This window comes from Salvelinus fontinalis, chromosome 12, assembly GCF_029448725.1.
Source record: "Salvelinus fontinalis isolate EN_2023a chromosome 12, ASM2944872v1, whole genome shotgun sequence".
Taxonomy (NCBI): domain Eukaryota; kingdom Metazoa; phylum Chordata; class Actinopteri; order Salmoniformes; family Salmonidae; genus Salvelinus; species Salvelinus fontinalis.
Genome location: NC_074676.1, coordinates 40,454,446 through 40,481,699, shown reverse-complemented (window position 1 = coordinate 40,481,699; position 27,254 = coordinate 40,454,446). Strand labels below are relative to the sequence as shown.

At 43.3% G+C, this 27,254-nt stretch overlaps 1 protein-coding gene across 1 annotated transcript in view; it reads right to left on the bottom strand.

The window, feature by feature from the left end:
- LOC129867409 (zinc finger protein GLIS1-like) overlaps window positions 1-27,254 on the bottom strand; it is a 157,375-nt gene that overhangs the window by 32,086 nt on the left and 98,035 nt on the right. The window contains exons 5-7 of the mRNA XM_055940787.1: window positions 13,690-13,851; window positions 10,932-11,042; window positions 249-426 (exon numbers count right to left, since the gene is read on the bottom strand). Of these exons, the coding sequence (XP_055796762.1) occupies window positions 249-426; window positions 10,932-11,042; window positions 13,690-13,851 (451 nt within the window). The remainder of the gene's footprint in view (window positions 1-248; window positions 427-10,931; window positions 11,043-13,689; window positions 13,852-27,254) is intronic.

The following is a 27,254-nucleotide window of genomic DNA, read 5'->3' as shown; positions in this document are numbered from 1 at the left end:
GACTTAGATCAGTGTGTTGGTGGATTGGTCACATATGTGGTCAGAGTAGGATGAAGTTGCACCTACACACTGATCTAGGGTCAGTCTTGCATTTCCCTCCTTAATGATTACGGTTAAGAATTGGAAAGGCTAATCTGATCCTAAATCTGCCACTACAGACAAATTCTACCTGAAGTATTAGGATCTGGGGTTAAAGGTTAGAGGCCAGGGGTTAGTGGTTAGGGGATAGAGTGACCTCCGGTGTGCACCTGTGAAGATGTCTTGTCCCAGTCCGGGGGAGCGGCCGTCTTTCCCATTGAACAGGTGCTGCTGCGAGGGGGTAGGGCAGTTCAGGTGCTGGTGCTGGGAGGGGGCGGAGCCCTGCAAGTGCTGCACCGACAGACACTCACTCAGGACGTCCTGCTCCAGGTGGGGGAACGGCCTCAGCTGTCAATCAAACAGAGAGACAGGGTTACTGTACAATACAAGTGGTCAAGAAGAAAAGTGAACAAAATGAAAATACAATTGAGCGGGAGCAGTGCCCTCATTGGATGTTGGAGTGGAAGAGAGATGATTTGTTTTTCCTTTGAGTCATGCATGAATTTCAATGTTTGTTTGGACATCTTGCATACCAATGTAAAGCCAAGACGTGAAAAGTGAAAACCTGTCTCTCTGCCAATGGTATCTGGGCACGCGAACACACATTAAACTGCAGACTATCATGTGGGGTGGAATTGGGGCAGAATGCGTGGGAACAGAGGTCCTAAAGTGCAATCATTATTTTGACATGTCAAACATGTTTCTGAGCTGAATTCCTGCATTCCCACTGATTGTAGTCAGTTACCAATCTAAGTCCAAATTCTAATCCCACCCCTGGGTTTATGTAGCTAGCAGTGGTCTCAAGGTAATATACATCAAAATGATAGGTAGTCTGTCAAATAGATCAGTTTTACTCTGTTCTATACATCAGCACAGTGAGTTACACTGCCGTAAAATGTTATAGTGGACTGTAGTACAACCCAAGCCAGAGCATTGCAGGAATCCTAAAAACCATGTCGTTTCCTTTACTCTGCAGATGTACCTTTACATTTGAGGTGATGTCAGATGTACCATTAGATCTGAGGTAATGTCAGATGTTGCATTAGATCTGAGGTAATGTCAGATGTTGCATTAGATCTGAGGTAATGTTAGATGTACCATTAGATCTGAGGTAATGTCACATGTTCCATTAGATCTGATGTAATGTCAGATGTTGCATTAGATCTGAGGTAATGTTAGATGTACCATTAGATCTGAGGTAATGTCAGATGTTCCATTAGATCTGAGGTAATGTCAGATGTTCCATTAGATCTGAGGTAATGTCAGATGTTGCATTAGATCTGAGGTAATGTTAGATGTTGCATTAGATCTGAGGTAATGTCAGATGTTCCATTAGATCTGATGTAATGTTAGATGTTCCATTAGATCTGAGGTAATGTCAGATGTACCATTAGATCTGAGGTAATGTTAGATGTTCCATTAGATCTGAGGTAACGTCAGGATGTTGCATTAGATCTGAGGTAATGTCACATGTTCCATTAGATCTGAGGTAACGTCAGGATGTTAACATCAAGGTTTGTCATACAGAATACCTGATTTTATGCTGAAGGACAAGGCCAATATGCTGTGTCTGGACAGTGACTGGAGTGAAGGAATAGGTGAGACTTTTATCCCTCTAACCAGAATGATTAGTTGATTAGCCCACAGTGCTAACTACTTAAGGTTTGTGGGTTTGATCCCTAATTACGCTACAGATTTCTACACATAAGCTACACTAAACTACACTGAATGTCAGTCTCTCACATTGTGTTAGGGCATATGCTAAATGACTGTAATGTAGTGTAACGTCAACCCTCTACCAGGACATTAACGCTGTAGCTCTGCCAGAAGGAGCTGACATCAGTAACATAAGGAAATATGGTATAAAAAATAGCCATTTGTGTAAACTGGCCAACAAGCACAACAGTCTTTAATAAAGCAGTGCATCAGTTAATTACTAGTGACATCTCAACCACAGAGACTTAAAGGAAATAGCAGGCTTAGAGGCCAGCTTCACAACCACAGACAGCCCTCTTATTAGAACCAGGAGAAAGAAAGGATAAGGACAACCAATCCAACCATCTATCATTCTATTCATCCCTCTGTCCATCCATTATCTCGTTTACAGGTTGGACACACCCACGAAGCAAGCCAACAGGATGGATATGTGGTTGGAAGTGTGCGATACCTCACACAAAGATATCCTAACAGATTAGTATGTCAGGGCTGCCATGGAATTAATTCAGGATGGATTGAAAAGCCAGTCTGGATTTGATATTTGACTTGGCGCGAGGTATTTATTAGACATTATTTAGATATCCGAGTGCAGATGGATTGCTGTCTTTACATATCACTGATCAATTCGACAATCATTAGTTAAATTATCATTTGAACACGTCGTGATTGGATACCCTTCCTTACAAGCTCCTTGCAACAATTCATCAAGTCTAATTGTGCCTCTGCCTCTCAAAACATGACATAATTCATTTTTTTCTGCTCCGAGATGGAGCGAGAAGGTTTGTTTGACATTTCTCCACAGCATCTGGACACTATTCTGCTCTAGCTACAGCGTATTAACAATGGTATAAGCCTCACATGTGTTTCCGTTTTACAGCTAAGCAAAGGAACACATCATTCAGGCCCGGCCGACGACATTCAGGCCCTTTCAACAACAATGAGACCATTCTCTCTCTCTCGCCATTCTCCCCATATTTATCAGCAGAAGAATGTGATGTGGACCATGAACACGATGTGGTCAAACCTGATCTATTGTCCAGGAATTTCAAAGGTTTTCAAAGGCTAAACTAAATTAATCCAACTGTATGGAGCTGTGATGAAGAATAAGCACTGGACTGGAGATGATTACACCACGAGCCATGTATTTAGAAAGTTGTAGAATTTTCAGTTACATAGCATTATTTAAATATATCCCCATATAATGTTAATGGGGTGCTAACATGGCTGCCATAGCATGTTGCAGTGTCATGTAAATGCATCACAATGCAGAAACCTCAATGTCCCAACTCTCTAAATACACGGCTGGGATTAGACCTACTGGGGACATTTATACACAAAAATATAAACGCAACATGCAACAATTTAAAAGATTGTAGTTACAGATCATTTAAGGAAATCCATTAATTTAAATAAATTAATTAGGCCCTAATCTATGGATTTTACATGACTGAGAATACAGATATGCATCTGTTGGTCACAATGTCTAATAAATACCTCGCGCTAACCTTCTCGCTCCTTTAAAAAAAGGTAGGGCCGTGGATCAGAAAACCAGTCAGTATCTGGTGTGACCACCATTTGGTTCACGCAGCGTGACACATCTCCTTCACATAGAGTTGATCAGGCTGTTGATTATGGCCTGTGGAATGTTGTCCCACTCCTCTTCAATGGTTGTGCGAAGTTGCTTAATATTGGCAGGAACTGGACCACGCTGTCGTACACGTCGATCCAGAGCATCCCAAACCTGCTCAATGGGTGGTGACATGTCTGGTGAGTATACAGGCCAAGGAATTGTGTACAGATCCTTGCGACATGGGGCTGTGCATTATCATGCTGAAACATGAGGTGATGGCGGAGGATGAATGGCACAACAATGGGCCTCAGGATCTTGTCACGGTATCTCTGTGCATTCAAATTGCCTTCGATGTCCACTGGCACGCTGGAGAAGTGTGCTCTTCACGGATTAATCAAGGTATCAAGGATCACTCTGTCTGCCGTCTGCCAGGTACAGTTGACACTGTGATTCATCCGTGAAGAGCACACTTCTCCAGCGTGCCAGTGGACATTGAAGATGAGCAATTGCCCACTGAAGTCTGTTACGACGCCGAACTGCAGTCAGGTAAAGACCCTGGTGAGGACAAGGAGAATGCAGATGAGCTTCCCTTAGACAGTTTCTGACAGTTTGTGCAGAAATTCTTCGGCAAACCAACAGTTTCATCAGCTGTCCGGGTGGCTGGTCTCAGATCATAACCCCGGTGAAGAAGCTGGATGTGGAGGTCTTGGGCTGGTGTGGTTACATGTGGTCTGTGGTTGTGAGTGCGGTTAGACTTACTGCCAAATTCTCTAAAACAACGTTGGTGTCACGATGTGTGCAACTGGTTGAAGTCAGGTGCAGGAGAGCAGAGATGGGTGACAACAGGCACACTTTATTCATGCCCAAGGAAAACAGCGATAATGCCCAAAGTACACAAACGGCACAATAAACAAAACATACCGGTCAAACACATACCCGGCCAAACTAGCCTGATGCGAATCACACGTAACAAACTAACAATTCCACACACATACATGGGGGGAACAGAGGGTAATATACATTTAGTCAGATGAGAGAATGTGAACCAGGTGTGCTGAAAACCAAGACAAAACAAATGGAAAATGAAAGGTGGAGTGGCGATGGCTAGAAGACCGGTGACGTCGACCGCCAAACACTGCCCGAACAAGGAGAGGGACCGACTTCGGCGGACGTGGTGACAGTTGGAGGTGGCTTCTGGTAGAGAAATTAATTAAAAATTATCTGGCAACAGCTCTAGTGGATATTCCTGCAGTCAGCATGCCAATTGCATCTGTGGCATTGTGTTGAGTGACAAAACTGCACATTTTAGAGTGGCCTTTGATAGTCCCCAGCACAAGGTGCACCTGTGTAATGATCATGCTGTTTAATCAGCTTCTTGATATGCTACACCTGGATTAGGTTGGCAAAGGAGAAATGCTCACCAACAGGGATGTAAACCTTTTTGGGAAATAAGTTTTTGTGCGTATGGAACATTTCTGGGATCTTTTATTTCAGCTCATGAAACATGGGACCAACACTTTACATGCTGTGTTTATGGTTTTGTTCAGTATAATAATAATAATAATAATTTATTAAACTTCTATAGAGCTTTTCATGACAGAAAGAAATCTCAAAGAGCTTCAAAAGCAAAAAATAAACAAGCAATACATCATCATGAGTAGCCTAGCTATAGCTAGCTAGCGCAACCAATACATCATCATGAGAAGCCTAGCTATAGCTAGCTAGCGCAACCAATACAACATCTTAAGTAGCCTAGCTATAGCTAGCTAACTCAACCAATAGTGGCCAAGTCTTTGAGTGCATGCGTCGTCCAAAGATGGAGAGGGAGAGTTCGTGGCTTGATCAGAGGAAGGTGGTCAGGGAGATGGTTGATTAAAATGCCTGGTGACGATCTTGTTGTGGGCTACTCTGGGAACCAGCCTGAGGCGTGTAGCTCACCACACACAGTTCAAAGTAGTAGCCAGTCGTCCTCACTACGGGTCTTCTGCCTCAGCACTGCATTCCTCTGGTGTATCTCCCATTCATCTCAAGCTTCAGGTGACTCCTCAAATGATGTTCTCAGAAGATCAGGAACCAGCAGCCAGGTGAAACAAAAAGCTGGTACTGTGTCCAGATGCATCATTTAAACAAAAACATTAGCCAGCTAGCTAGCCATGCCAAAAAGAGTTGACCTGCCAGTCAATCTATAAATCTGTGGGTTAAAACCAACAGATATGTCATAACAATTCATTGTTATTAAAAACAAAATAGCTGATTTAAAACAACCATTTAAAACACTTAATAACGAAATGTACATATATACAGGAGCTCTCTGCTTAGGCTGCTACTAGGGTGCCATGGCAACTATACATTTGTGATGCATGTGGCCTGACAAGATCAATAAGATTCCTAACATGCTCTCAGTTCCTGTTCATAATATGTATAGTGTAAGAGAGTGGAGGCTGGTAAAAGGAGGATTGCCCAAAGTAATGGCTGGAATGGTATACCAATTCATTCATTCCTTTCAAACCATTACAATGAGCCCTTCCTCCGATTTAAAGTGACTTGGGTCTCCACTGGTATGATATATGGGTATCTTTTTAGATTTTTGCTCACTCTCTCTGGGTGTCTTTTTATTTCATTTGATTTACTATTTTATTTTTAGGAAGTAGATCAGCTTTAATTTTGCAGATAGACTGTGGGTTCTATCAATGTAATTGTTTGTATCATTTTCAATCCTCTATATATATATATTTTTTTTGTATATATATATATATATATATATATATATATATATATATATATATATATATATATATATATTCGCTCCACATGTAGTATTATATTTCATTTCATTTCATTACAGTACAACGGTTTGACTTGTTTGATCTTAGTACTTTTTTTTCTTAGCTAGCTACATAGCCATCTTTGTATCTAAGATAATTGTGTAGTTTAGATTATTATCGAATTATCGAATCTTCTAACGTTGTCAACACTGCTAGCTAGCCAGCTAGCCAACTTCTACCGAATCATTACAACGGAACGATTTGATTAGTGTAGTGTTAGCTAGCTACATAGTTGTCTTTGCTGTCTTTGTATCTAAGATAATTGTGTAGTTTAGAGTAATTATCTAGCCAGTTATCGAGGTTACCTAGCCAGCTCCACTTTCAAACAAAGTCAGCTAGCCAGCTATTTTCGCCCTCCTAACGTTGTCAACACTGCTAGCTAGCCAGCTAGCCAACTTCTACCGAAACATCACAACGGAACGATTTGATTAGTGTAGTGTTAGCTAGCTACATAGTTGTCTCTGCTGTCTTTGTATCTAAGATAATTGTGTAGTTTAGAGTAATTATCTAGCCAGTTATCGAGGTTACCTAGCCAGCTCCACTTTCAAACAAAGTCAGCTAGCCAGCTATTTTCGCCGTCCTAACGTTGTCAACACTGCTAGCTAGCCAGCTAGCCAACTTCTACCGAAACAGTACAACGGAATGATTTAATTAGTGTAGTGTTAGCAAGCTACATAGTTGTCTTTGCTGTCCTTGTATCTAAGATAATTGTGTAGTTTAGAGTAATTATCTAGCCTGTTATCGAGGTTACCTAGCCAGCAACACTTTCAAACAAAGTCAACAACGCAGCCACTGCTAGCTAGCCTTCTTCACCAGCCTGCAGTACTGTATCATTTTAATCATTTTAGTCAATTCGATTTTTGCAACGTAAGCTTAACTTTCTGAACATTCGAGACGTGTAGTCCACTTGTCATTCCAATCTCCTTTGCATTAGCGTAGCCTCTTCTGTAGCCTGTCAACTATGTGTCTGTCTATCCCTGTTCTCTCCTCTCTGCACAGACCATACAAATGCTTCACAACGCGTGGCCGCTGCCACCCTAACCTGGTGGTCCCAGCACGCACGACCCACGTGGAGTTCCAGGTCTCCGGCAGCCTCTGGAACTGCCGATCTGCTGCCAACAAGGCAGAGTTCATCCCAGCCTATGCTTCCCTCCAGTCCCTCGACTTCTTGGCACTGACGGAAACATGGATTACCACAGATAACACTGCTACTCCTACTGCTCTCTCCTCGTCTGCCCACGTGTTCTCGCACACCCCGAGAGCTTCTGGTCAGCGGGGTGGTGGCACTGGGATCCTCATCTCTCCCAAGTGGACATTCTCTCTTTCTCCCCTGACCCATCTGTCTATCGCCTCCTTTGAATTCCATGCTGTCACAGTTACCAGCCCTTTCAAGCTTAACATCCTTATCATTCATTGCCCTCCAGGTTCCCTTGGAGAGTTCATCAATGAGCTTGACGCCTTGATAAGTTCCTTTCCTGAGGATGGCTCACCTCTCACAGTTCTGGGTGACTTTATCTCCCCACGTCTACCTTTGACTCATTCCTCTCTGCCTCCTTCTTTCCACTCCTCTCCTCTTTTGACCTCACCCTCTCACCTTCCCCCCCTACTCACAAGGCAGGCAATACGCTTGACCTCATCTTTACTAGATGCTGTTCCTCCACTAATCTCATTGCAACTCCCCTCCAAGTCTCCGACCACTACCTTGTATCCTTTTCCCTCTCGCTCTCATCCAACACTTCCCACTCTGCCCCTACTCGGATGGTACCGCGCCGTCCCAACCTTCGCTCTCTCTCCCCCGCTACTCTCTCCTCTTCCATCCTTTCATCTCTTCCCCCTGCTCAAACCTTCTCCAACCTATCTCCTGATTCTGCCTTCTCAACCCTCCTCTCCTCCCTTTCTGCATGCTTTGACTCTCTATGTCCCCTATCCTCCAGGCCGGCTCGGTCCTCCCCTCCTGCTCCGTGGCTCGACGACTCATTGCGAGCTCACAGAACAGGGTTCCGGGCAGCCGAGCGGAAATGGAGGAGAACTCGCCTCCCTGCGGACCTGGCATCCTTTCACTCCCTCCTCTCTACATTTTCCTCTTCTGTCTCTGCTGCTAAAGCCACTTTCTACCACTCTAAATTCCAAGCATCTGCCTCTAACCCTAGGAAGCTCTTTGCCACCTTCTCCTCCCTCCTGAATACTCCCCCCCCCCCCTCCTCCCTCTCTGCGGATGACTTCGTCAACCATTTTGAAAAGAAGGTCGACGACATCCGATCCTCGTTTGCTAAGTCAAACGACACCGCTGGTTCTGCTCACACTGCCCTACCCTGTGCTTTGACCTCCTTCTCCCCTCTATCCCCAGATGAAATCTCGCATCTTGTGACGGCCGGCCGCCCAACAACCTGCCCACTTGACCCTATCCCCTCCTCTCTTCTCCAGACCATTTCCGGAGACCTTCTCCCTTACCTCACCTCGCTCATCAACTCATCCTTGACCGCTGGCTACGTCCCTTCCGTCTTCAAGAGAGCAAGAGTTGCACCCCTTCTGAAAAAACCTACACTTGATCCCTCCGATGTCAACAACTACAGACCAGTATCCCTTCTTTCTTTTCTCTCCAAAACTCTTGAACGTGCCGTCCTTGGCCAGCTCTCCTGCTATCTCTCTCAGAATGACCTTCTTGATCCAAATCAGTCAGGTTTCAAGACAAGTCATTCAACTGAGACTGCTCTTCTCTGTGTCACGGAGGCGCTCCTCACTGCTAAAGCTAACTCTCTCTCCTCTGCTCTCATCCTTCTAGAACTATCGGCTGCCTTTGATACTGTGAACCATCAGGTCCTCCTCTCCACCCTCTCCGAGTTGGGCATCTCCGGCGCGGCCCACGCTTGGATTGCGTCCTACCTGACAGGTCGCTCCTACCAGGTGGCGTGGCGAGAATCTGTCTCCGCACCACGTGCTCTCACCACTGGTGTCCCCCAGGGCTCTGTTCTAGGCCCTCTCCTTTTCTCGCTATACACCAAGTCACTTGGCTCTGTCATATCCTCACATGGTCTCTCCTATCATTGCTATGCAGACGACACACAATTAATCTTCTCCTTTCCCCCTTCTGATAACCAGGTGGCGAATCGCATCTCTGCATGTCTGGCAGACATATCAGTGTGGATGACGGATCACCACCTCAAGCTGAACCTCGCCAAGACGGAGCTGCTCTTCCTCCCGGGGAAGGACTGCCCATTCCATGATCTCACCATCACGGTTGACAACTCCATTGTGTCCTCCTCCCAGAGCGCTAAGAACCTTGGCGTGATCCTGGACAACACCCTGTCATTCTCAACTAACATCAAGGCGGTGGCCCGTTCCTGTAGGTTCATACTCTACAACATTCGCAGAGTACGACCCTGCCTCACACAGGAAGCGGCGCAGGTCCTAATCCAGGCACTTGTCATCTCCCGTCTGGATTACTGCAACTCGCTGTTGGCTGGGCTCCCTGCCTGTGCCATTAAACCCCTACAACTCATCCAGAACGCCGCAGCCCGTCTGGTGTTCAACCTTCCCAAGTTCTCTCACGCCAGAGCCGCCAGCCAGTCATGAGCTGCCCTCCAGTCATGAGCTGCCCTCCAGTCATGAGCTGCCCTCCAGTCATGAGCTGCCATATAGTACGGAGCAACCATTCAGTCCGGAGCTGCCTCTCTGTCCGGAGCTGCCTCTCTGTCCTGAGCTACCTCTCTGTCCTGAGTTGTCTCCGCTATTTAGGAGGGGCCTTGGTGAAGGTTCCTGGACCAGGGTCGGGGGCGAGGGTCGCCACTCAAGGGACGCTACGCTAAGGAGGGGGACAAAGACTATGGTGGAGTGGTGTCCTCATCCTGTGCCGGAGCCGCCACCGCGGACAGATGCCCACCCAGACCCTCCCCTTGAGTTTTAGGGGTGCGCCCGGAGTTCGCACCTTGAGGGGGGGGGGGGTTGTCACGTTCCTGACCTGTTTTCTGTTGTTTTTGTATGTGTTTAGTTGGTCAGGGCGTGAGTTGGGGTGGGCATTCTATGTTATGTGTTTCTATGTTGGGTTCAATGTGTTGCCTGATATGGATCTCAATTAGGGGCAGGTGTTTGACGTTTCCTCTGATTGAGAACCATATTAAGGTAGGGTGTTTGTTTGTGGGTGATTGTTCCTGTGTCTGTGTATGTCGCACCACACGGGACTGTTTCGGTTGTGTTCGTGTATGTGTTCGTTCCTGTTCGTGCGTTATGTTATCTCGTTCAGGTTTGTTCACATCGTTTCTTGTTTTGTAGCTTATTCAAGTGTATTTCATGTCAGTGTTCGTCTTGTCAATTTAATTAAATCATTATGTCTACATACCTCGCTGCATGTTGGTCCGATCCTTGCTCCTCCTCGTCTGAGGAGGAGAACGACTTAGACGAACGTTACAATCTCTTTATTATTATTTATTTTTTATCCCACCCTTCAGCTACCTTCAACCCCTCCCGTCTATCAAAACAAGTGATCTAATGATTCTGTCTCTTCACAGCAAAATCTGCAGAGCTGTGGTGGTTGTATCCCCATATATACATAACATTCCGTTTTTTGCAATAATCTTCTATAGTAATTTAAATTTAAAAACTCTATGTTTTGAATTCAGCGCTGTTTTTTTTTGTATCAGTTTTCCCTGTGCCATGGAATCGGCACATCAAAAATCTCTTCCCGGCTTTTTTGCAACCTGTATGTCACAGCTGTAAATATGTTGGTCCTTAAATGGAAGTCCTACCTTTCTATGCACATGTTGCTCTTTGGCGGAGTGGATCTTGACGTGTTTGCGTAGAGAGCTGGGGTCTGTGTAGCGTTTGGTGCAGCCAGGGATCTGACATGCGTACGGTTTCTATAGAACATGACAAATATATGATGAGTACATGATAAGTATATGATGAGTACATGATGAGTACATGATGAGCACATGATGAGTAGATGATAAGTATATGATGAGTACATGATAAGTATATGATGAGTACATGATAAGTATATGATTCAAAGCAACTATATTCTATAATAACAGCGCCATGAAACCCACAACCACCAGTCAAAGAAACCTAACATTGCTATATTGATTCATATAAAACCACAAGAACATGTACAATTAGGCATTTGATTATTTTGCAAAATAATAGGAAGAAAATCAAGAACAATAATGCAGACACACAACAGGAAGGAAATTTGATGAAATAAGAAAGCAAAAATAGACTCCTACCTTTCAGCTGAGAATACACAGAGTAACTGAAGAAATTGAATGCAAGAGAAGGAATAAGAAAGAGAGAGAAGAGAAAATTCGAAGGAGTTCAGTTTTTCTTAAATTTTTGAAGTAGCCAAATATAAAGCAGCATTTCAGTGCTCCATAGAAGACTGTTGGCATAAAGATGACATTCTTTATAGGGTTTATAAAGGTCTAGTAAAGTTAAAGTGCAAACTGCACCAAAAGATGTGAAGGGCACTAAACGTGATCACCAAAGCAACATCCCTACAGCAGTGGTCATTACATGTCCTCATCTTCACACAATATTAGCAACTAGAAAACACTGCACATGTAGCCACTTGATAGAGATTTTGCCCTTGTTTTCTCTCTCTCTGTACAGTGGAATATAAGGCAGCCTTTAAAGTGAAAGGCGATACACCTCTTTATTAGCTCTCTGTTCATACTTCGCTTTTTTCGGTAAATAACACGTTATTCCAAGCCGCTCTCAGCACCACTAATCTCCGTCCTGTTTGTTATTCCAACGCAACGCTGCCCTAACACAGACCCACAAGTGGAGAAAAGAGCGAGCAAGAGAGAAAAAAACAAGAACACTTCTGTCTAGTATAAATATCATTACAGTTTAACATTATTTTTTCCCTAAAGTCGTTTGGCAGGGTGGCAAGCGGCGAAATTAGACTCTCTGCAGGACGCTAATGCGCGGCCATCAGCGCCTGGAATGGCTGTGTAATTGGCAGTGTGTATACGGTAGTAAGGCTGGGTGGCTCAAGGCTGGCTGAGGCCTGTGGACTCTGATACAGTAAATCGTTGGAGGAGTGACAGACAGGAGAAGTGAGTAGTGGCTGACTCAGACGTTCCTTTCCTTTATACACAGTCATTGCTTTCCCCTCTGTAGCAGAGACACAAGTCTGAGGCAGAACACTCCACGCTAAACTAACGGCTGGTTATTTGACTTACTGTGACTCGCGTCAGACTAATGCCGCGTTCAAAACCACTGGGAACTCGGGAAAAAAACGAGATCAAATCCTAACCTCAGTGATCTTAAGGTCGGAAGGTCAGAGCTCTAGATAGAGGCCTGATTTTTCGACTTGGAATTCTGAGTTGGATGACTTCAAAACAAATAGTTTTCCCCCCGAGCTCCCAGTTATTCTGAACGCGGCATAATGGAAGGGATATTTAAATGATGTGTAGCATGTCGTGCCACCAGAGGGAGGGAGTGTAACTCACTGACTGACGTTTCAATAATTTGTATTTTTATTTCACCTTTATTTAACCAGGTGGGCTAGTTGAGAACAAATTCTAATTTACGCCCAAGATAAAGCAAAGCAGTGAGACACAAACAACAACACAGAGTTACACATGGAATAAACAAACATACAGTCAATAATACAATAGAAAAAGTACATTTACAGTGTGTGCAAATGAGGTAGGATAAGGGAGGTAAGGCAATAAGTAGGCCACAGTGGCGAAATAATGGAGTGATAGATGTGCAGAAGAGGAATGTGCAAGTAGAACTGTGATACTGTCAAGAGATGGAAACGGGCATTTAAGTTTGGTAATAGGCACTAATGCTTTAATGTGTACAATTCCATTCTGCTTCCAATGATGTGAGTAGCAGCATCAAATATCCTAACCCAAAAAGTTTGATACTACTCTACGGATGCCTCAACATACACTCTAACCAGGGTTGGACATGTGGTGTTTGGCACTTCTATAACAAACCAGATCACCTCTTGCCCTTTGTGCTGTTGTTATTGCCCAATAATGTTTGTAGCATGTTTTGTGCTGCCATCATGTTGTGCTGCTGCTATGTTGTGTTGCTACCATGGTGTTATCACGTTGTGTTGCTATTACGCTGTGTTTTCATGTGTTGCTGTCATGCTATGTTGTTGTCTTAGGACTCTCTTTATGTAGTGTTGTGGTGTCTCTTGTCATGATGTGTGTTTTGTCCCATATTTTTACTTTATTTTATATTTTTAATCCCAGGCCCGTCCTCGCAGCAGGCCTTTTGCCTTTTGGTAGACCATCATTGTAAATAAGAATTTGTTCTTAACTGACTTGCCTAGTTAAATAAAGGTTAAAAAAAAAAAAATTAAGAGTTCAAACATCAACATCACCCCATTCCACTTCTTTCAGTGCACCTGTAAGTGTTCATGACTGGATAGAACCATGACTCTAACCCTTTCTAATAGACATGACCTATGATCTACAGCAGAGAGGCCGTGGGAGGTGGGAGTAGAGGAGAGTAGAACCAGTGGAGACTGTCTCCATGTGTGCTGACCGTGTCTAGGTGAGTGCGCTGGTGCTTGGCCCGGTCGCTGGAGTTGCTGAAAGCTTTCTGGCAGCCGGGGTGCTGGCACAGGTAGGGCTTCTCCCCCGTGTGGCTCCGTAGATGTATCTTCAGGTTCTCCAGGCGGGAAAAGGCCTTGTTGCAGCCCTCAAACTGTTAGGAGAGGATAGATGGATAGACACACACACACACACACACACACACACAGACACACACACACACACACACACACACACACACACACACACACACACACACACACACACACACACACACACACACACACACACACACACACACACACACACAAGCAGGAAAACACAGAGAGAAAGAGACAGAGTGAGAAGAAGAGAGAGGGAGAGAGGGTGGACAGAGGATGAGAGAAGGGAAGAAAAGTAGATCAATATGAGATGAAGGCGGTACAGTACAGTAGTACAGTACAGTAAACAGTGGTACAGTACAGTACAGTAAACAGTGGTACAGTACAGTAAACAGTGGTACAGTACAGTACAGTAAACAGTGGTACAGTACAGTACAGTAAACAGTGGTACAGTACAGTAGTACAGTACACAGTAGTACAGTAGAGTAAGCAGTGGTACAGTACAGTAAACAGTGGTACAGTACAGTACAGTAAACAGTGGTACAGTACAGTACAGTAAACAGTGGTACAGTACAGTAGTACAGTACACAGTAGTACAGTAGAGTAAGCAGTGGTACAGTAGAGTAAACAGTGGTACAGTGCAGTACAGTAAACAGTGGTACAGTACAGTAAACAGTGGTACAGTACAGTACAGTAAACAGTGGTACAGTACAGTAAACAGTGGTACAGTACAGTACAGTAAACAATGGTACAGTACAGTAAACAGTGGTACAGTACAGTAAAAAGTGGTACAGTACAGTACATTATAGTACAGTAAACAGTAGTACAGTAAACAATGGTACAGTACAGTAAACAGTAGTACAGTACAGTAAACCATGGTACAGACATGCCACAAGAGATCTCTTAAAACCTGTTGAGGATAGAGGGCGCTATTTTCACTTTGGGGAAAAATCGTGCCCAATTTAAACGGCCTCGTACTCTATTCTTGCTCGTACAATATGCATATTATTATTACTATTGTATAGAAAACACTCTCAAGTTTCTAAAACCGTTTGAATTATATCTGTGAGTAAAACAGAAATCATTTTGCCCTAAACTTCCTGTCAGAAAGTGAAAAATCTGACATTGAGTCTCTGTTCCAGGGCCTCCCTATCAATTTGCTTGAAATGTATGACTATACATGCACTTCATACGCCTTCCAGTAGATGTCAATAGGCAATGAGAGGTGAAATGGGGATCCTAGGTATATCTATGGTCAAAAGAGAGGTCTTGGAATGACATGACCCCAATTTCCTTTGTTCAGGAAGACGCGGGAAGGACATCAGCTTTGGCTTCTGAAAAGCTTTCCTTATAGACGGCTAATATCTCCGGCTTTGATTTTATTTGATAAATGTGATAATATCATCGTAAAGTATGTTTTTTCAATATAGTTTTATAGGATTATTGAAATTTTTTCGGGAGTTTTGGCGTGTTCCGTTCTCTGCGTTTGGTGACGATGGACAGCTTTGCGCCACTTGGCAAGTTTTGGTTGCTAAATCAACAGACGAAGAGGACATTCTAAATCCAAACAACGATTGTTCTGGACAAAGGACCACTTGTACAAGATTCTGATGGAAGCTCACCAAAAGTAGGACCCATTTATGATGTTATTTCCTATTTCTGTCGAAAATGTTTACTATTAGTTTCCGCCCAGATTTTGGGCGCTCTCTCTCTATAACGTAAGCTGCAAGTCGTACTAAAGTTATTTTTAGAATTCTAACACGGCGATTGCATTAAGAACTAGTGTATCTATAATTTTCTGTACAACATGTATTTTTTAGTAAAGTTTATGAATAGTTATTTGGTCAGAATAGGTGAGTGTCAGAAATATATCCGGAGATTCTGGAAAATAGTTGCTACACTTTCACAATGTATAACCACGGATTTCAGCTCTAAATATGCACATTTTCGAACAAACCATATATGTATTGTGTAATATGATGTTATAGGACTGTCATCTGATGAAGTTTATGAAGGTTAGTGAAATAATTAATATCTTTTGCTGGTTTTGTCGCTATCGCTACTGTTGCCTTGAATCAATGCTGTTGTGTGGTTGGCTATTGTAGTAAGCTAATATAATGCTATATTGTGTTTTCGCTCTAAAACACTTAAAAAATCTGAAATATTGGCTGGATTCACAAGATGTTTGTCTTTCATTTGCTGTACACCATGTATTTTTCATAAATGTTTTATGATGAGTATTTAGGTATTTCACGTTGGTCTCTATAATTACTCTGGCTGCTTCGGTGCTATTTGTGATGGTAGCTGTGATGGTAGCTGCAATGTAAAACTATGATTTATACCTCAAATATGCACATTTTTCGAACAAAACATAGATTTATTGTATAACATGTTATAAGACTGTCATCTGATGAAGTTGTTTCTTGGTTAGTTTGGTTGGTTCTTGGTTAGTTTGGTTGGTTTTGTGCAAGCTACCTGTGATGTGAAAGAAATGTCTGTGCTTGTTTGTATTTGGTGGTGAGCTAACATAAATATACGTGGTGTTTTCGCTGTAAAACATTTAAAAAATCGGACATGTTGACTGGATTCACAAGATGTTTATCTTTCATTTGCTGTATTGGACTTGTTAATGTGTGAAAGTTAAATATTTCAAAAAAATATTTTTTGAATTTCGCGCTCTGCCTTTTCAGTGGAATGTGGGCGGAGTTCCGCTAGCGGAACCCCTGTCCTGGACAGGTTTTAACAGTACCCAAGTCCAGAACAGTACTACATAGAGCCATGACTACATGGAACTCTATTCCACATCACGTAACTGACGCAAGCAGTAACGTTTGATTTAAAAAACAGATAAAAAACACCTTATGGAACAGCAGGGACTGTGAAGCAACACAAACATTGGCACAGACACATGCACACACACACACACACACACACACACACACACACACACACACACACACACACACACACACACACACACACACACACACAAAAACACACACACACACACACACACACACACACACACACACACACACACACACACACACACACACACACACACACACACACACACACTATAGATACACATGGATTTAGTACTGTAGATATGTAGATATGTGGTAGTGGTGGAGTAGGCGCCTGAGGGCACACAGTGTGTTGTGAAATCTGTGAATGTATTGTAATGTTTTAAAATTGTATAAACTGCCTTAATTTTGCTGGACTGCCTTAATTTTGCTGCTTTGGCAGCAGCTAATGGGGATCCATAATAAATACAATACAACACAGTACAGTACAGTAAACAGTAGTACAGTACAGTACAGTAAACAGTGGTACGGTACAGTAAACAGTAGTACAGTACAGTAAACAGTGGTAGAGTACAGTACAGTAAACCGTGGTACAGTAGAGTAAACAGTAGTACAGTACAGTACAGTAAACAGTGGTACAGTACAGTAAACAGTAGAACAGTACAGTAAACACTGGTACAGTAAACACTGGTACAGTACAGTAAACACTGGTACAGTACAGTAAACAGTAGTTCAGTACAGTAAACAGTAATACAGTACAGTACAGTAAACAGTGGTACAGTACAGTAAACAGTAGAACAGTACAGTACAGTAAACAGTGGTACAGTACAGTAAACAGTAGTACAGTACAGTAAACAGTAATACAGTACAGTACAGTAAACAGTGGTACAGTACAGTAAACAGTAGAACAGTACAGTACAGTAAACAGTGGTACAGTACAGTAAACAGTAGAACAGTACAGTAAACAATGGTACAGTACAGTAAACAGTGGTACAGTAAACTGTGGTACAGTACAGTAAACAGTAGTACAGTAAACTGTGGTACAGTACAGTAAACAGTAGTACATTACAGTTGGGGCGGCAGGTAGCCTAGTGGTTAGAGCGTTGTGCCAGTTGCTAGATCGAATCGCGAGCTGCCAAGGTAAAAAATCTGTCAATCTGCCCATGAACAAGGCAGTTAACCCACTAGGCCGTCATTGAAAATAAGAATTTGTTCTTAACTAAAGTTAAATAAAGGTTAAATAAAAAAATATATATATAAAAAAATAGTACAGTAAACAGTGGTACAGTAAAGTAAACAGTGGTACAGTAAAGTAAACAGTGGTACAGTAAAGTAAACAGTAGTACAGTGCAGTAAACAGTGGTACAGTACAGTACAGTTAACAGTGGTACAGTAAACAGTGGTACAGTACAGTAAACATAAGTGCAGTGCAGTATAGTAAACAGTGGTACAGTACAGTAAACAGTAGTACAGTGCAGTACAGTAAACAGTAGTACAGTGCAGTACAGTAAACAGTGGTACAGTACAGTAAACAGTAGTACAGTGCAGTACAGTTAACAGTGGTACAGTAAACAGTGGTACAGTACAGTAAACATAAGTGCAGTGCAGTATAGTAAACAGTGGTACAGTACAGTAAACAATAGTACAGTGCAGTACAGTAAACAGTAGTACAGTGCAGTACAGTAAACAGTGGTACAGTACAGTAAACAGTAGTACAGTGCAGTACAGTAAACAGTGGTACAGTACAGTAAACAATAGTACAGTGCAGTACAGTAAACAGTAGTACAGTGCAGTACAGTAAACAGTGGTACAGTACAGTAAACAGTAGTACAGTGCAGTACAGTAAACAGTGGTACAGTACAGTAAACAATAGTACAGTGCAGTACAGTAAACAGTGGTACAGTACAGTAAACAATAGTACAGTGCAGTAAACAGTGGTACAGTACAGTTAACAGTGGTACAGTAAACAGTGGTACAGTACAGTAAACAGTAGAACAGTACAGTAAACTGTGGTACAGTACAGTAAACAGTGGTACAGTAAACTGTGGTACAGTACAGTAAACAGTAGTACAGTAAACTGTGGTACAGTACAGTAAACAATGGTACAGTACAGTACAGTTAACAGTAGTACAGTAAACAGTGGTGCAGTACAGTACAGTTAACAGTGGTACAGTAAACAGTGGTACAGTACAGTAAACAGTGTTACAGTCGTGGCCAAAAATTGAGAATGACACAAATATTAATTTCCACAAAATTTGCTGCTTCAGTGTCTTTAGATATTTTTGTCACAATACTGGAGTATAATTACAAGCATTTCATAACTGTCAAAGGCTTTTATTGACAATTACATGAAGTTGATGCAAAGAGTCAATATTTGCAGTGTTGACCCTTCTTTTTCAAGACCTCTGCAATTCGCCCTGCCATGCTGTCAATTAACTTCCTGACTGATGGCAGCCCATTCTTGCATAATCAATGCTTGGAGTTTGTCAGAATTTGTGGGTTTTTGTTTGTCCACCCGCCTCTTGAGGATTGACCACAAGTTCTCAATGGGATTAAGGTCTGGGGAGTTTCCTGGCCATGGACCCAAAATATCGATGTTTTGTTCCCCGAGCCACTTAGTTATCACTTTTGCCTTATGGCAAGGTGCTCCATCATGCTGGAAAATGCATTGTTCGTCACCAAACTGTTCCTGGATGGTTGGGAGAAGTTGCTCTTGGAGGATGTGTTGGTACCATTCTTTTTTCATGGCTGTGTTCTTAGGCAAAATTGTGAGTGATACCACTCCCTTGGCTGAGAAGCAACCCCACACATGAATGGTCTCAGGATGCTTTACTGTTGGCATGACACAGGACTGAAGGTAGCGCTCACCTTGTCTTCTCCGGACAAGCTTTTTTCCGGATGCCCCAAACAATCGGAAAGGATATTCATCAGAGAAAATGACTATACCCCAGTCCTCAGCAGTCCAATCCCTGTACCTTTTGCAGAATATCAGGCTGTCCTTGATGTTTTTCCTGGAGAGAAGTGGCTTCTTTGCTGCCCTTCTTGACACCAGGTCATACTCCAAAATTCTTCACCTCACTGTGTGTGCAAATGCACTCACACCTGCCTGCTGCCATTCCTGAGCAAGCTCTGTACTGGTGATCCCGCAGCTGAATCAACTTTAGGAGACGGCCCTAGCGCTTGCTGGACTTTCTTGGGCTCCCTGAAGCCTTCTTCACAACAATTGAACCGCTCTCCTTGATGTTCTTGATGATCCGATAAATGGTTGATTTAGGTGCAATCTTACTGGCAGTAATATCCTTGCCTGTGTAGCCCTTTTTGTGCAAAGCAATGATGACAACACGTGTTTCCTTGGGGATAACCATGGTTGACAGAGGAAGAACAATGATTCCAAGCACCACCCTCCTTTTGAAGCTTCCAGTCTGTTATTCGAACTCAATCAGCATGACAGAGTGATCTCCAGCCTTGTCCTCTTCAACACTCACATCTGTGTTAACGAGAGAATCACTGACATGATGACAGCTGGTCCTTTTGTGGCAGGGCTGAAATACAGTGGAAATGTTTTTTGGGGATTCAGTTCATTTGCATGGCAAAGAGGGACTTTGCAATTAATTGAAATTCATCTGATCACTCTTCATAACATTCTGGAGTATATGCGAATCGCCATCATACAAACTGAGGCAGCAGACTTTGAGAACTTATATTTGTGTCATTCTCAAAACTTTTGGCCACGACTGTACAGTACAGTAAACAGTAGTACAGTGCAGTACATTAGAGTAAACAGTAGTATAGTACAGTAAACAATGGTACAGTACAGTAAACAGTGGTACAGTACAGTAAATAATGGTACAGTACAGTAAACATTAGTACAGCGCAATACAGTACAGTAAACAGTGGTACAGCACATGAAACAGTAGTACAGTGCAGAACAGCACAGTAAACAGTGGTATCGTAAACACTACTAAAGTACAGTAGACATATCCCGCTCGGTTAATCCGCCTTAACTATTCACAGTGACACGCGGCAATGGTCAGCCTGACATCAATATCAGTCATGGCTGCCATGGATGGCCCACAACAATGTGAGGCTTGGAGCCACTGAGGAGCATTGCATCAGGGCCGTTTCCTGTACAATCACTTACCTGTTACCTTATCTGAGGGCTCTGCCGGCCCCTAACTCTAACTTGTTACCCTATCTGAGGGCTCTGCCGGCCCCTAACCCTAACTTGTTACCCTATCTGAGGGCTCTGCCGGCCCCTAACCCTAACTTGTTACCCTATCTGAGGGCTCTGCCGGCCCCTAACCCTAACTTGTTACCCTATCTGAGGGCTCTGCCGGCCCCTAACCCTAACTTGTTACCCTATCTGAGGGCTCTACCGGCCCCTAACCCTAACTTGTTACCCTATCTGAGGGCTCTACCGGCCCCTAACCCTAACTTGTTACCCTATCTGAGGGCTCTGCCGGCCCCTAACCCTAACTTGTTACCTTATCTGAGGGCTCTGCCGGCCCCTAACCCTAACTTGTTACCCTATCTGAGGGCTCTACCGGACCCTAACCCTAACTTGTTACCCTATCTGAGGGCTCTACCGGCCCCTAACCCTAACTTGTTACCTTATCTGAGGGCTCTGCCGGCCCCTAACCCTAACTTGTTACCCTATCTGAGGGCTCTGCCGGACCCTAACCCTAACTTGTTACCCTATCTGAGGGCTCTACTGGCCCCGCCTACCTCTGCCGGCCCCACCTACCCGATCAGGGGCGAGAGAAGTGCACACACAAACACACACACACGCACGCACGCACGCACGCACGCACGCACGCACGCACGCACGCACGCACGCACGCACGCACACACACACACACACACACACACACACACACACACACACACACACACACACACACACACACACACACACACACACACACACACACACACACACACGTTGTGTGTGCGTGTATGTGTGTGCACGTGCACTGGGGAAGGTTGGGGAGTGTTGGGTTACACCCAAGGAGAGAGACACCATTCTTCTAATGGGACTTCAGTCCTGATCTGGTCTCAACGTTCTTACATGGGCACTTCTATTCACTCACAGCTAGGACAGACAGGGCCCTACAGTATATTCACAGCTATAAAAGACATGGCCCTCTATTCACAGCTTGGACAGACAAGATCCTTTATTCACTCACAGCTAGGACAGACAGGACTCTATGCTCATAGCTAGGACAGACAGGACTCTCTTTTCACAGCTAGGACAGACAGGGCCCTCTATTCACAGCTAGGACAGACAGGTCCCTCTATTCACAGCTAACACAGACAGGTCCCTCTATTCACAGCTAGGACAGACAGGGCCCTCTATTAACAGCTAGGACAGACAGGGCCCTCTATTAACAGCTAGGACAGACAGGTCCGTCTATTCACCCACAGCTAGGGCTGTTGCGGTAACCCTATTACCGCCACACCGGAGGTCACAAGTCATGAAGGCAGTCAAATTCTACGTGACTGTTTAGTCACGGTAATTAGGCTTTTCCAAGCTCTGATGCTGCTGATGGTCATTAGTAGCCTCCCAAACTTGGTAACTGCCTGGTACTCAGCACTCTATTGTCCTTCTAATCACTCTGACATCAATGCAAATGTAATCAAAAATCTAATCAAACACTTCATTAGGGCCCATGAGCTCATGTTGTGTAACATTTCTATAGGCTATGCAATTGGCCAAGAAAACAGAGTGATGGCCTCTACTAAAAAGAGGAGGAGACCATGAGCTTTCTAAAGATTAGGCCTACTATATTTATTTCTCAACTTTTCTAATATTAAGCACATTGTTTATCTTTACAACAGGAGTTTAGCATACTTGCCTGGCATGAAAATTAACCACGGGGAAAAGCATCTTCCATTCACTATTTAAGTGCATAGATGAAATTTATTTTTTCCCGCTGCCCCTGTTTCGAGACAGTTGCATGATAATGGTCCATTCTAAATCAAAACAAATTTCACACATATATTATTTAGTATATGTAAAGACAAGATTAAATCAAGAATAGTCTGATGGGGACAATATTAGCCTATAATTTGTGAATGATATATTATCACTTGTGAATGATGCCCATTATAAGAAACTGACAATTTTTTGCGACTTTTCGAATCATAGTCACACACCTCATGTAGCCTAACCCATAGGCCTATATGTTTTCGAATCAAATCAAATTGTATTGGTCACATACACATATTTAGGAAATGTTATTGCAGGTGTAGTGAAAGGTTTGTGTTCCTAGCTCAAACAGTGCAGTAATATCTAACAATTCATAACAATACACACAAATCTAAAGTAAAAGAATAGAGTTAAATATTAGGATGAGTAATGTCGGATTGGCATTGACTTAAGTACAGTAGAATTGAGTACAGTAAATAAATATGAGATGAGTAAAGCAGTATGTAAACACTATTAAATTGACTAGTGTTCCGTTATTAAAGTGACCAGTGATTCCATGTCTGTGTAGAGGACCAGTCAAAAGTTTGGGCATATCTACTCATTCAAGGGTCTTTATTTATTTTACTATTTTCTACATCGTAAAATAATAGTGAAGACATCAAAACTATGAAATAACACATATGGAATCATGTTGTAGCCAAAAAAGTGTTAAACAAATCAAAATATATTTTATACTTGAGATTCTTCAAAGTAGCCACCTTTGCCTTAATGACAGCTTTGCACACTCTTGACTTTCTCTCAACCAGCTTCACCTGGAATGCTTTTCCAACAGTCTTGAAGTAGTTCCCACATATGCTGAGCACTTGTTGGCTGCTTTTCCTTCACTCTGCAGTCCAACTCATCCCAAATCATCTGAATTTGGTTGAGGTCTGGTGATTGTGGAGGCCAGGTCATCTGATGCAGCACTCCATCACTCTCCTTCTTGGTCAAATAGCCCTTACACAGTTCCCACTGTGAAGCATTGAGGAGGAGGTGTGATGGTGGGGGGGGGGGGGGGGGTGCTTTGCTGGTGACACTGTCAGTGATTTATTTAGAATTTAAGGCACACTTAACCAACATGGCTACTGCAGAAATTCGCCATCCCATCTGGTTTGCGCTTAGTAGGACTATCATTTGTTTTTCAAACAGGACAATGACCCAACAGGACAATGACCCACACATGCGGAGATCATCCGTTCACCTACTCTGCGTCTCACAAAGACACGGCGGTTGGAACCAAAATTCTCAAATTTGGATTCATCAGACCAATGGACAGATTTCCACCGGTTTAATGTCCGTTGCTCGTGTTTCTTGGCTCAAGCACATCTCTTAATCTTATTGGTGTACTTTAGTAGTGGTTTCTTTGCAGCAATTTGACCATGAAGGCCTGATTCATGCAGTCTCCTCTGCACAGTTGATGTTGAGATGTGTCTGTTACTTGAACTCTGTGAAGCATTTATTTAGGCTGCAATCTGAGGTGCAGTTAATTCGAATGAACTTATCCTCTGCAGCAGAGGTAACTCTCGGTCTTCCTTTCCTATGGTGGTCCTCATGAGAACCAGTTACATCATAGGGCTTGATGTTTTTTGCGACTATGTAACAGTATAACTTTAGACCGTCCCCTTGCCCCGACATGGGTGCGAACCAGGGACCCTCTGCACACATCAACAACAGTCACCCACGAAGCGTCGTTACCCATCGCTCCACAAAAGCATCGGCCCTTGCAGAGCAATTGGAACCACTACTTCTAGGTTTCAGAGCAAGTGACGTAACTGACTGAAACGCTATTAGCGCGTACCCGCTAACTAGCTAGCCATTTCACATCCGTTACAACTGCACTTGAAGAAACTTTCAAAGGTCTTGACATTTTCTGCATTGACTAACCTTCATGTCTTAAAGTAATGATGGACTGTCGTTTGTCTTTGCTTATTTGAGCTTTTCTTGACATAATATGGACTTGTTATTTTACCAAATAGGGCTATCTTCTATGTACCACCCCTACCTTGTCACAACACCTGATTGGCTCAAACGCATTGAAAGGGAAAGAAATTCCACAAATGAACTTTTAACAAAGAACACCTGTTAATTGAAACGCATTCCAGGTGACCACCTCATGAAGCTGGTTGAGAGAACGCCAAGCTTGTACAAAGCTGTCATCAAGGCAAAGGGTGGCTACTTTAAAGAATCTCAAATATAAAATATATTTTGATTTGTTTCACACTTTGTTGGTTACTACATGATTCCATATGTGTTATTTCATAGTTTTGATGTCTTCATTATTTTTCTACAATGTAGAAAATAGTAAAAATAAAGAAAAACCCTGGAATGTTTGTGTGTACAAACTTTTGACTAGCAATGTGTATAGGGCAGCAGCCTCTAAGTTGCAGGGTTGAGTAACCAGGTGGTAGCCGGCTAGTGATGGCTACTTAACAGTCTGATGGCCTTAAGATGGAAGCTGTTTGTCAGTCTCTTCTCCCAGCTTTGATGCACATGTCATGACCTCACCTTCTGGATGATAGCGGGGTTAACAGGCCGTGGCTCGGGTGGTTGATATCCTTGATGATCTTTTTGGACTTCCTGTGACATCGGGTGCTGTAGGTGTCCTGGAGGGCAGGCAGTGTGCCCCCTGTGATGCGTTGGGAAGACCGACAAGATTGTGCATCTGTAAAAGTTTGTAAGGGTCTTAGGGGCCAAGACAAATTTCTTCAGCTTCCTGATGTTGAAGAGACGCTCTTGCGCCTTTTTCACAACACTGTCTGTGTGGGTGGACCGTTTCAGATCGTCAGTGATGTGTACGCTGAGGAACTTTAAGTTTTTCACCTTCTCCACTTTGGTCCCGTCGATGTGGATAGTTGCGTGCGCTCTCTGCTTTTTCCTGACGTCCACGATCAGCTCCTTCATTTTGTTGAGGGAGAGGGGGAGGTTCTTTTCCTGACACCACTCCGCCAGGGTCCTCACCTCCTCCCTGTAGGTTGTCTGATTATTGTTGGTAATCAGGCCTACAACTGTTATGTTGTCTGCAAACTTGATGATTGAGTTGGAGGTGTGCGTGGCCAAGCAGTCATGGGTGAACAGGCAGTACAGTAGGGGGATAAGCATGCACCCTTGTGGAGCCCCTGTGTTGAGAATCAGCAAAGTGGAGGTGTTGTTTCCTACCTTCACCGCCTGGGGGGCGGCCCGTCAGGAAGTCCAGGACCCAGTTGCACAGGGCAGGGTTCATACCCAGGGCCCCGAGCTTAATGATACGTTTGGAGGGTACTATGGTGTTGAAGGCTGAGCTATAGTCAATGAACAGCATTCTTACATAGGTATTCCTCTTGTCCATATGGGATAAGGCAGTGTGCAGTGAGATTGCGATTGCATCATCTGTGGATCAATTGGTGCGGTATAAAAATTGAAGTGGGTCTAGAGTGTCAGGTAAGGTAGAGATGATATGGTCCTTAACCAGCCTCTCAAAGCACTTTATGATGACAGAAGTGAGTGCTATGTGGCGATAGGTTTTGATAAGGTTTGTATCACAACTAAAGTGGCCAAATAACTTCTTAAGCACATTAAGTTTCAAGTTCAGGAAGAAAATTTTCACCATAAAATGCACCTTTATAATTAAAACATGACATGCATAATCGCATTTGCAGTCACTTTTGATAATGGTATTTTCCTGCTAATGGAACTTCCGTGCTTATAGCCTACTGCTATGTGCGCATTGCTACGCTGGTAATGTGAAGAAAAGCCTAATAGTTTATTAACATTTTAAGCTAAACATCTGTTGTGTCAATAACATTTCTCCCCCAAAATGTTGGATGCTAGTGGTTGTATTAATTTGGGATCTTTTGCATCCCACAACTGTCCCAGACTATGTTTGTAATATTTATTTCTTGTACAGAATAGAATAGGTCAACATTTGTACTATGGGGGATAGTAGATTTGACATAGGCTAGTGGTTTTGCTGTTCGTTAGGCCTACTCATCTTGTTGGCTGACGAAAAGTAAATGTGGACAGTTCTTCCAATATCTTCAATATGCACCTTGGAATTGGATAAGGATGCGCACAGTTGCGTCCCCGATGTGTTTGTCTTCACTTGTAGCCTTTGAGAAAGACTATCACCAGATGGAGAGCCATGAGAGTCAGATGCACTTCGGAGCCTGCAGCACTCAGGGAGAAGAGCACAACGCAACACTCCAGGCCAAGGGCACAGCGGCCATTGGCCGCAAAATGTTTTTTTTAGGGTGCATTACGGCAACAAAAGGGATGCTGCTGTGAAATTCGAGGCATTATTAAGTGCTTGTCAAATTGTGAATGAGGGACTGATGAAGTGTGTACAGCCTGTGCAAAAAACAAAGCAGAGCTCATGTCTTTCAAATGATTTTTTTCAAATCATCATTAGAGTCGCATCATGCAGCCTTACAATATATAAAAAATCCAAACATATAGCGCAACATTTGTAGAACAACGAAAGTTAAATGAATATCTTTAAATCACTGTATCACACCCGGCCATGATTGGAGTCCCATGGGGGGGCGCACAATTGGCCCAGCGTCGTCCTGGTTTGGTCAGGGTAGGCCGTCATTGTAAATAAAAATTTGTTCTTAACTGACTAATTAAGTATATAGGAGCACCTATTTCTTTATTAACCTCTCAACACAGAATAACCGCATGTGCGCACTCCCTCAAAATATTTGGA